This window comes from Merops nubicus, unplaced genomic scaffold (genome assembly GCF_000691845.1).
Source record: "Merops nubicus isolate BGI_N331 unplaced genomic scaffold, ASM69184v1 scaffold42077, whole genome shotgun sequence".
NCBI lineage: Eukaryota > Metazoa > Chordata > Aves > Coraciiformes > Meropidae > Merops > Merops nubicus.
This window is the reverse complement of record NW_008621686.1, coordinates 1-11,444: the sequence shown is the minus strand read 5'-3', so window position 1 is coordinate 11,444 and position 11,444 is coordinate 1. Positions and strand designations below refer to the sequence as shown.

Here is an 11,444-nt window from a genome sequence, read left to right as displayed (position 1 = left end):
GGAATGCCCAGCACTTCTAAATGCAGGCTCCTAACTCTGGGCAGACGTGGCCAGCCGTGGCCCAGATGTAAATAAAGAGCACAGATTATCCTGGGACAGTTCTTGCTGCCTTTGAGGACCACACCGTGTTTCAGCGCTGGGAAGAGCCTGCTCAGAGAAGCAGCTGCTGCAGCCAGTACTCACAGACAGCTCCTGGGCTGGGGCCTCCCCCGGACGTGCACAGTGAACACACCCACCACGAGTTAGACTGCAGGCAAGAGGCTTTGCCAGGTTTACCTGAGCTTGAACACGTGCTTTTTCTTCTTGTAATCGACCGCTACTTCACAGACTGCGTCCTTCAAGCTGACGGGAATCTCGTTGTGGTAGGGGATGCCAGAAGCAGCAGCTTTGGAATCCTTGTAGAAGCCCATCTCTTGGTTGTTTATGACACAGTACACGTTATGCCACGACCTTCAAGACATGGAAAACAACAAAAGCATTTATAAGTCTAACGCTCTCACTCGTAGAACTGGGGAAACCATAGACAATTATTTCTATGGGATAATGGAGAGTAGTTGAGCCTGAGGAGGTGAACACAGCCTACACTGTCCTGCACACTGCAGACAGACAGTGCTCTCACTAAAGCACAGCTTCACAACAAAAGCCCAGACCTGGAGCCAAGTGGAACAGAGATTCCCAGAGCCCTCTGTGACAGCACATACCCTAACAGTGGATGGACTGTTTGGCAGGCTGGGCAGTTTGCATACTCAGGAGGGAGATTCACTGAGCTTTTAATGACTACATTTTATTGCAGAAGGAATTCTCCTTGGGCTGCAAACTAACAAAGGGATTGCAAATGAAATCCTCCATTGATACAAACACTCTTAGTTGTACCTACCATCCACCTCATTCTCTAATATGGCTATAAAAATCAATCCTTACTAGAGTCCCTAGGCATTGGTACTGGTGGCTGTTGCTGTCTCAGGGAGAACTCCAGTGTGAACAACTGTAGCTGAACAAAGCTTGTGGCAGTACTGTACTCATCTGTGATCTGCACCCAGCTCTGCTGAGTGCTTGGGCTCCTACCAAATCCCTCAGATGCTGCTGTAGCTCACCACTTGCTAGTCAATATTCTCCTTGTCAGCCAAGTCACAAACCCCGTCTGAAGGGCTCCCTCAGGTCACAAAGGACTGCAGTCTGCTTTTCCAGCACAGACAGCAGCCTCAGAAGCTTTGCCTGCTTGAGAGCCACAGGGCTGGATCCTTAGGAACAGAACCAGCTAAGGCACACAAATGATCTTCACCCACTTTTCTCTCCTGAACAGATTACAGAGTAGGTGGCAAGTGCTGATGTGCACACAGAACGTGTCAGAAGAACATGGACATTTCTCACACCTACGCCTTTTTCTTTTCTTGTGGTAAGGTCCAACTTGAGAGATCTGGACTCAAATCCCACTGCTGCCACAGACTCATCATGTGAAGTGGGGAGGTCGTGGTTTCCTCATGCCTCAGCTCTCCTCCCTCCAAACATGGCTAACGCCACATTTCCTGCTGCTGATCTTTAGGGTGCTTCACCAAACACACTGTTCAGCCACACACACAGCTCCTGCAACAGGGGCAGGAGCCTGAAAGGTCCCTGGGAGCTGCGAGGAGCTGCCAGCAGCAGGGATAACATTCCCTGTCTTGGGAGCCTGGATGCAATCAGCTGCATTAGGCACCGAACACTTTACCTGCTGGAGGCTTTCTTGCTGTGTGTCTCCCACTCGTGCTTGCGGTGTAGGAAGCCCTCCATCTGAGCTGAAGGCATCTCCTGTGTTTTGGCTGGTAGGGTGGCAGCAGTCTGGGCCTGAACAGCAGTCTTGGCTTTGCGGTCTGACGTCGGAGAAGGAACAGGACTGGACTCTTTGGAACTTGTCCTCTGTTCTGCAGCTCCATTGACCATTTCGTTTGTTTCTGCAGTCTCTGCCACCTGGGAACAGGGGAAACGAGGTTCAGCCAGAAGCCCCACAACACTGAGGTATCCTGCAGTTAATCTGCTTCCCTGCACAACGTGGCTGTGTATAAACTTTGCCTGGAGAATGACACAGGCCAATAAGATCTTTCTCACACTCCATGGAGACACAGAAGGCCAAGGAAATTAGAAGGTATGAATGGATTAGTACCCATTTTATAGGTGGAGAGATGGGAAAATAAGAGCAGTTAAACATCAGTGTGAATTTTACTGTGCTGGTCAATTCATATTCTCTTACATATTGTTATTCCTAAAATGAGAGCATTCAATTCTGTTGCTAAGTACTCAAATGTTTGGAACAGTAACAATCACACTTTCTGCAAACCTAGAGGAACAGTAGAAGTTATACACATCAGCCACCTTAAACACATTTATGGCTTTACTGGGGTATTAAAAGTCCATAAAAGGTATTAACTATGAGTCAGAGAAAAATAAGTCAAAATTGCCCAGGAGCATTTACAAAAACCTGTGCAATTTCTGTGTTTCTGTAAAAGCTCCTTTCCCGCTTTCCCCATCCCCCTAGTGACACAACAAAACCAAAACATGCAGAAATTAGAGAGATTACATCATGCATTTCACCTCCACCATCCCAGTTAGGATATCGGATCTTAGAGACAAGGGAAATGAGGTCACGTGTCAATTCATCGAGGTCTTTTTCAGACTTGGGTTATTAGGTGGATTGGAGTTTTGTTAAAGGAGCTGAAAACCACCACAGTCACACAGCATCACACAGCTATTTACCCCCAGACAAAGACAGAACCAAGGCCTTGCCCATCACTTGCTTTGTTGGTCGCGTTGCCTCTCGCACTGTGATCGAGACAGCCTAGAGAGCAGCCGAGTTTCCAGCAGCTCTCACTGGTCAAGCTGTCGACGTCTTCAGGAGCCATTCATCCAAAAATCAGTTAAATTGGAATCCTAATGGCTATAAGCTTTTGAAATGCAGCTTGGTCCCAGTTTGTTTTTTGCCCTGTACCATTACTTTGACATGTAGAGCCATTGGTAGCAGCTCAGGAGCTACACAACCAGTGTGTATCGTTGTTATTAGCACGTTACCAAAGCTTAGTGCTGCTAATGCTCTAGCAGATTACAAACATTCTGGACTGGTTTTATGCAGACAAGCAGGTACTTGTGAATGGCACAGTAATTAGACATTCCCACTTCTGCACATGGCCTGGACAATTCAAAAGCAGCCGAATTAATATGCAACAAACTAAATTTTGCCACCGTTTGCTACAACTCCTTATACCTGCCAAGTCCACATTGTTGTACCTCACGCCTTCGTCCCTCACGTATTGACCTAGGAAGATCTAAGTGTCAGCTTGCTCTGAACATGGGAAGGATTGGTTAACTGCCTTTAAGCCATCTGAATCTCCAGAGTACAGACACTACATCACCAAAACAGGGAAAGAATCACAGCTCACACTCCGCTTCACTCAGATCTGTTTGACTCCGTCCCCAGAGACGTGGAGCCTCACAGCCTCGTTTAGGAGTGGGAACATCTACCCTGCCCTGTTCCCCAGTGGAAGTAAGAACCAGTGCCACTGCTTCTTCAGTTAGGATCCACCTACACCATCAAACCTCACAACGTGACCAAAACATTGCAGTAAAGGGGGGAGAGGGGAAGTGAATAGATGAGGCTGAAGATCACCCAACACCACCAGCACAGTTGCTATGACACAGCCAGTGAACTAACCAGCCAGTGACTCCCCAGTGAGCACTCAATTCCCCAGGTCACACTGAGGAGAACAGACAGCCCGTGGCAAGTCTTCCTGAGCAGGGACAGTGGCTGACCCTTGGCACCCCAGACTGAGACACAGGAGGCCTTTGTGACTGGCAGTAAGGAATTACACAGACCACAACAAATTGTCTGTATGACTCAAACTACCCACAACTACCTGTTACCTAGGCCGCTGCTGAAGGGAGGGTGTTTTCTGCTGGGGGTACCTAAAACCACTAATCTGAAGTAAAACAGACCAGTTTCAAAACAGCAGCCACTGCACAGCTACTTAGCATGTTTTTGTGGCAAACAGCATGTCGTTTGGTGCTGCAGTCTGCAACCCTGTGGTTTTAAAAGGTAACTGCCAACTCCAATTACACAACCAGACCTGTAACCTCCACTTAAAATTCTACTAATTGTAAAAGGGCTATGAAAAGCTTTTCTGATGCTCTTTCAGGTTTTATTTCCTTTTCGTGTGTTATCTACAATTAACAGAAAACAAGCAAAATAAATCTGAATCACAAACAGCTATGCGAAGAACGGGTCATGAAAATAGGGAAAAAACAGGAGCTACACAAACTTTAATGGAAACGTGCATGGGGCATGCAGAGACAACGCAACAGAGGACAAACATCAACAGCAAACTGCACTGTTACAACACAACAGTTACACGTACACCAACAGTTCCCTTCGTGGTGACTGAGGAGTTAGTTGCAGGTGCTTTAGTGGCTACAGACTACCCCTGAGATACTGAAATCGGGGCTGGAACATGCAACCAGACAGCTGGTGACAACGACTGGAGACACGCCTTTGATTTTCAGAGTGCTTGAAGCAACACCTCTGTGCCACAGCTTAATCAATAGAGACCTATTTGCCTTTTTCAGGTGCAAACAGATGACAGCCTGTACACTGTTCTGGCATAAAGTACCACTTGATGGGCTAAGCCCTAGGCAACCCAAGCCAGTACCATAATAAAGAGGTGAAGTCTTACACTTCTAGTGCCTAAAATCATGACCTTCATGACTCAGTTTTTCTTTATATCTAAGTGTACTAATACAAGTTAAGAAGTCTATCTATATAAATTACTTTTACATAGTACTTCTTGGCCAGAACACATCTGCAGGCTTCCCAGACAGTGGAGTCTGAAGCTACAGCTGCACTGCTCTGAGAACTGTCACACTCTTAGAGGCGCAGAGCCAGCACTGGTGTAGGGAGGCACCAGATCATCTGCATAAGCGTGCATGGAACCTTTAAAAACATTAAGAAGCTATACGTTGTTATCCTGACAAAAGAAAAAAAAACATGCATCATGAAGTGGAAAGACAAGTTACAGCAGAAGTACAATTCCTGAAGCACGCCCTCTCCATCACCTTCCTCGCTTCACACGCTCAGCCCACAGAGAACCATTCGGCTGCACTGCTCAGCAGCGGTCAGAAGTCAGAATCCTGATCAAGCACAGCACCCCTTGGGCCCCAACTCTCAAACAATACAGCTGTGCACAGCTGTACTGCAGGGTGCAAGGAACTGAGCTCAGAAGCTCCCGTGAAAGGCCGAAGCGCAGGTGGCGAAGGCAAACATGGAAATGTGTGTGTGCCATGGTAATAACATCTAAAAAAAGCAGCAAGCAGGGGATGTATGAGGCTGTGCTAACCAACCAGATGATGAGGGTCTGTGATGCTCTTGCAGGCCACCTCATGTTCCTTGCCACAACTATGCATGATTTCACAAACATCAACATGTACAACAGGCAGCTCACTTCAAAATTTTACATCATAGATGAACTGAAAGGCTTCATTTCAAGAAAGGAAAAGGCAGAACTGCTCAGGACCCTTCAACATTGACAAGAGTCTGTGTGCAGACCCAAAAGTAACGGGATGGGCTATCTGAGAAACTGATGCTGAAAGGCACTTCCTCCTGGAGTCCTGGATGGGACCCACGTTTCCATTGCAGTACTGGTAAGAGCTCCAGTATCTCCCAGTCTGAGCCTGCCAGGAGCCTTTCCTGCACTTAGTATGACCTAAGAGAGTGAAGGTCAAAACCAGAAGAAAAAGAAGTGTCACCCTCCTCACCACTCAAAGGACTCATTGAAACAAGCAGGCTCCACAGGAAGGCAAAGGGGAGGTGAGCCAGTTTTCAACCCCCATGTTGTGCCAGCTCTACACACGTATGTACTGGTGTGTTTATGGTGCCTGTTGAGAACACTGGCATGCACCCTGACTCCACTGGGACAGCCTCCACCAAGAAGGAGTGAACGAGGCACGGACCATTCAGCCTACACCTAGAGAAAATAGAGAGCTGGGATCATAGACCAATGGATTTTATTTAGTTTTTGAAGAAAAGCATCACAACCTCTCCTGGAGGGCCCACACTCTGCTCTCACTTACACCCCTGTCCCTCCAGACCCAGCAAAGACAACCGCTGTCGTGTCAATTGTACAGGACCAAAAACGAGGCCCCCAGGCAGCTATTCAGCAAGATCACAACTCTTCCTGGGGACTACACACCCAGGTGAATCTAGATACTAGTTTTTCATGTTTTATTTCACGTTTATTTTTATCTGCAGTCAGTGAGTCCATTCTGCATGGAATGTTGTACAACTAACCCTAAGGCTTTTGTTTGCTGACAGTCACAGCTCTGCCCCCTCCCCAGGCCTCTCCTGCCAAGCTCACTTGCACGTGTTCTCTTTGGCCTTGGCAAGAACTTGCTTGCTAATGCAGCTGATTTAATGATGTTGCCGTGCTGAAACCTGTTAGTGTAACTCGATGCGTCATACCTGTCAGACTCTAGTTCTCTTCTTCATTATGATGTAATCTCATTAAATCTCAATTACTCATATATAGGACGATTTAGCTGGAAAATCTTAATACTATTAGCGACATGAAAAACTCACAGTAAATAACATGAAATAAATGTGTCACCTTAAAGCAACTGAGTGTCAGTGGGGAGATTCAAATAAACAAGGATTTAAGTGAAGCAAATATATCTCCCAGGGCTGCTAATTAAATAAAAGTCAACTGATGGGAAGGAAGAGAAAAGCAGCAGGGAAATCTGAAGCCAAAAGATTAAACCAGTACCAGTAGACCATACTGAAAAAAGGTGTCTTTTGCTGCAAATGATTCTGTGTGTCACAGTCCAGACCACGACCGGTCATTGGCTGTCCGTCTGCTAATAAAGTTTTTGTAGTTTTGGTAGGTTTGGGAGCGGTAACTAACCCGTGGAGATTCCTGGTCTGATGGCAAACCATTCTGGGAAACTTGTTCTCCTTTTGTCCCATCCCTGTCGGGAGAGAGGAAAAGGAAATTGTGGTTAGTTCTTCACAGTCACCCATCTTCTTCACCAAAATGAGATTTTCCTTCTGAATATTGCACACCTCAAATTCAAGCAAGTTCTTAAAATCCTCAGACCAAACTGAATAAAACCAGTGATTAGGGAGATCAAAACAGCCCTTCCTGACAGTTACCTTACAAACTGGCCTACTCCTGTCATGTAAGTCATCTTCTAACTGCTCATGTTTCATGGGTGTGGCTTGAAGCCTGTCTGTAAATGATGCTCATCGAAGAAAGGCAAGACTGCTCAGAAATCTGAATTGATGACAGGGAGAGGAAAACCAGCATTGTTCCTCCAGGGCCAGGTACAGCCCAGCAGCTGTAATGCTGTGCCATGATGAAACATTTCAACGTTCACCTTAGCTGTGAATTTGGGTGTCTGGCAAAGGCCCTGTCCCCATAAACCACCAAGTCTATCAAAAAGGGACACGTTACAAAGCCATAGGATCTCCAGCCTCCCTCTACAGCACAGCTCCAGGCTGGGAACTCTGCCAGTCCCCAGCGTGGCTCCCCGGGCTCACCACTGCTGCTGGGAGGCCGCATCCTCGGCAACCTTGGGGCTGGGCTCGGGGGTGGGTGGCTGTCTCTTCCTCTCCTCCTCCTCCTGCTGCCGACGGACTTCCAGCAGTTCCAGCTGAGGAATGAGACACATTTGTGCACATCAAAGCACCGCACGTGTTTTTTTCAGAGGCATTTCTAGAAACTAAAAAATAGCTGCAGTTTTTCTGAAATATGACTGAAATGGAAGTTTATGGGAATGAAGTTTGAAGGCATCAGTCTTTCAAGGCATTGATCAGGTGGCGTGCCTGGGCACCACTGCCCATGCTTCTTTCCTAATTCATTTTATCAGAACAAAAGAACAAAACCAAGAAAGCAGCCAAAGCTATTACAAGACTGAAAAGTGACATCCTCTTGTCAGTTTGCCATCCATAGAAATGAAGCATTCCACATCCAAACCCCAGAAATTAACCACCTAAATAAAACCAGCCTGGTTTCTGAAGCTGCTGAGAAACTCCAGTTCTCTTGGTCTGCAGCTGTGATGCTCAGTGTGTGTGAAAAATCCAGCCACTTCCATTTTGGTGTCTACAGTAAAATTATTCTCCAAAGATGGAAACAGGCTCTCCAAGCATGAATTACTGACTGCAGCTGTGCTCAAAATGTTTGGGGCTTTTTGGCTTCTTAAGTCTTCCTAGGAAGCAATACAGCCTTGTATTGGAGCAGTCACAACACAACAAACAGTTCTGTGGAACCCCCCCTGCCCACCACTGTCTCCTCACACTGCTGTCTTTAACCAAAAATCATTTCAAGTGTTTGGAACTGGGGTTTCTTCACTCAGACTCCTCCTTCCCTTTGAGCAGTACAACCTGTAGGGCTGGAGAAAACTGCTCAGCTCTTCAATTTGCTTCTGGGTCATCATCACTCCTGGGCCTGAGACAGCTCTTGCTGACTACTAAGGCATTTTATCACTTCAGCTTTTTCATTGCAGGTTGCCAGGTTTAAATCAACCAGAGAAGGTTTGGGTATTGTTGGGAATATGAAAATTCAGGCCCTGGGTTATTGACTGGGGTTGATCAACACACAGATCAACAAATGGAGATTAGGCTGGTGACGCTGGGAGCTACTCTGAACAACCAGCTGGCACCAAAAGGAAGGGGGATGGCCAGGAGAGGTTATTCTCCCCTAGAGCACTCACTGTGGTCAGTCTCTCCAGTGCTGCAAACCTCTCATCCCACGTAGCTGCGGATTTTTCAAACGCTTCGTGCCGCTTAATCAGCTTCTCCACCTCGTCCACACTCTGGCCGATCTCGCGGCTGGACAGGGAGGGCTCCTGCCCCACCAGGTAGGGCTCCTGCCCCAGCAGCCAGGCCTCCGCCACGCTGGCGTCCCTGGAAAACTGGTGCACCTCCAGAACTGGGCAGAGAACGTACAGCATCAGCACCACCAGCCTCACAACCAGCACCACGCAGTCACCAGCTTTGCTTGGAACACAGCTCAGTGAAAAAAGTAAATGTATTTGGCTGAGTACTTTCCTTAACTGAGCTCACTGAAATTAATGGGTTAAAAGACAGAAACTTATCCTGTAAGCTTTGCTTTGAGGAAAAATTAGTTTCTTCTACAGACTGTTTGATTTTGCAATTTCAGTGTTTCCTTTTAGTTCCAGTCTGCTGCACTCTACCAGCTCCAGAGCCTGTTGCCTGCTGCTTGGTTCCTCAGGCTGGCCTGTCTATGAACAGACAGACCCAACGCTGCACTCCCTGCAGCAGGCAGGCTCCCTGCACTTCATGCTTGTCTACAGTTACACCATTCCAGGTTCCCTTCCTTCTCTATTCACAGCTAAAAAAAATCTGCCACTGCTTTTCCAAATGGGATCAAGCAATTTTGATGAGTAATATGGTACAAACACCATAACTGAAGGACAACTGCCCATCACAACGTACTCCTGAAAGCCTGCTGGGTCTCAGAAACAATGAAGAACATTTACAGAGCAGCCCAGAGCAACCACACTACTGCCCTCTATGTTCTGAGCTCCTGGAGGACTGCCTGCTGCAAAGGCTCCAGGCTGTGCAGGACATGTGGGCCACCTTGGCAGGGCATCAGAACTAGGTTACTGCTGCTGGTGTAAGACTTGCAAAACACTGCCACGCTCTGGAGTCCACCTTTTGTCAGGCCACTGCTCATCACCATTCTAGCCTCTCAGATAACACAGGCATAAGGTAGCAGGGCTTTACTTCTCCCCACTTTTTAGTAGTGCATCCTTCCTGGAAACACAGTTGGAATGTGACACCTGCCAAACACGGCAGATCTGTTTCACCTAGCTCCAAATTTGATCACACAGAGCAAGACCTTTGGTGCAAGTTTCTGGGTTTCAAATTCTCTGTTATTTTGCAGTCGACAGGGGTGAATCTTACCCCTGTTACAGTACAAACTCTCTTTCAAGCACTGCTAGTACAAAAGGGAGGGGCTGCAGGTTTTTTCAACTGCTCAGAAAGACTCAGCCCTGCCCAAAACAGATCCAAGGATGTCCTTACTCAGTCTCAGCCACTCCCATCGGTCTTCCCATTTGTCAATCATTTCTTTTCTCTTTTCTGTCAGCTGCAGCAGCTTCTCCTTGATCTGGATTGAAGAGGAGAAAGCAGGACTGTTACACAGCAGGCTCACCCCACCACACCACATAAGCCATTACTGCCAGCACTGACAAAACACATTGGGCTAGATTGTCAGGAAGTGACTTAGACATTAATACAGCAGCTGCTTTTCTCTTCCAAGTATAAATAAATGTGACATTTGCGTTAAAATACCACATTTGCATAAGCACACAGGATCTGTTAAAAACTCTAGCACTAGGAGTATTTGATAAAAAGAGTATAACTGACAAACTGGAACGGTGCAATCACGGATTTTATCTTCTGCCTTTTTTTCTAGCAAATACTGTGGAACATGCTGCCTGTGACAGTTACAGAAGCCTGCAGCTGCCTGCACTAATGCCACTGATGTCCCTGCATAAGCCCTGTGGTGTTCTCAGGGTGAACACTTGCTAGCAAAACCTCCCAGTGCTGAGCAAGCTTTCTCCAAGGATACTCCAGCACTTGGGTGTAAGGCAGACACAGAAATCCCACCTCCCCAAGTGGGCAGTCTTATGACAATTCACTATCCTCCTTCCACCAAAGGCAGGAGGAAGGAACATGGGTGAAAACTCTATCCTCTGGCCTAAGCAAATCAGAAAATACCTCAAGGGCTTCAGCAGCTAGGTAGGTTTTTCTCTTAATATTCCCTGCATTCACCCCTGTTAGACAGACTTTCTCCTGCTTCTTCCCCCAGCAGGACTCTTCACAGCATTCCAGTTCCCCTGCACAAAATTCAGCCTGGCTCACAGCTGCCTCTCAAAGAAGCCACCTTTCCAAACACAGCAACAACTTCTTCATCTTTCCAAATGAAAATGACACTTTAAAGTTAGGTGCCACTTCTGCTACCCTACAGGAATTCACAGAGCTAAATTATACATGAACTTCACAACAGCAAAAGAAGTGCAACAGTCCCAGAAGCACGTGGCTCATTAGAAACACGCGGCTTATTCACCCACAGACCACACAAGGCAAGTTCCTCCAGCTGGACCAAAACCTGCAGGGCAGCTGCACTGTGGCTGCTGCACCCTGCAGAGCACAGTACCTCCTCTGAAGCGTAGTGCTTTCTGGCCAGGAGAGACTTGCCCAGCTCAATGCAGGTAGTGAAGCTGTCGTTTCGGGCATCGATTTCGGCTTTGATACCCTGGTGATTGTTCATGAGGAGTTCAACAGATGAAACATCCCTAAAAAGACCAATCCATGGTACAGAAACATGTATTCCAGATCTAGCTGCTGTTTTGTTTTCAAACAAGTCAACTAACCCAGAGCTGGTTGAAAGGTAGGAGTCAGA

At 47.1% G+C, this 11,444-nt stretch overlaps 1 protein-coding gene across 1 annotated transcript in view; it reads right to left on the bottom strand.

Moving 5' to 3' along the window:
• LOC103777025 (spectrin beta chain, non-erythrocytic 1-like) overlaps positions 1-11,337 on the bottom strand; it is a gene marked incomplete at both ends in the record, with an annotated part of 13,104 nt that extends 1,767 nt beyond the window's left edge. Inside the window, 7 exons of the mRNA XM_008944563.1 lie at positions 277-450; positions 1,709-1,947; positions 6,918-6,981; positions 7,553-7,665; positions 8,725-8,942; positions 10,061-10,145; positions 11,199-11,337. Coding sequence (XP_008942811.1) covers positions 277-450; positions 1,709-1,947; positions 6,918-6,981; positions 7,553-7,665; positions 8,725-8,942; positions 10,061-10,145; positions 11,199-11,337 — 1,032 coding nt within the window. The remainder of the gene's footprint in view (positions 1-276; positions 451-1,708; positions 1,948-6,917; positions 6,982-7,552; positions 7,666-8,724; positions 8,943-10,060; positions 10,146-11,198) is intronic.
• Between the last annotated feature and the right edge of the window lie 107 nt (positions 11,338-11,444).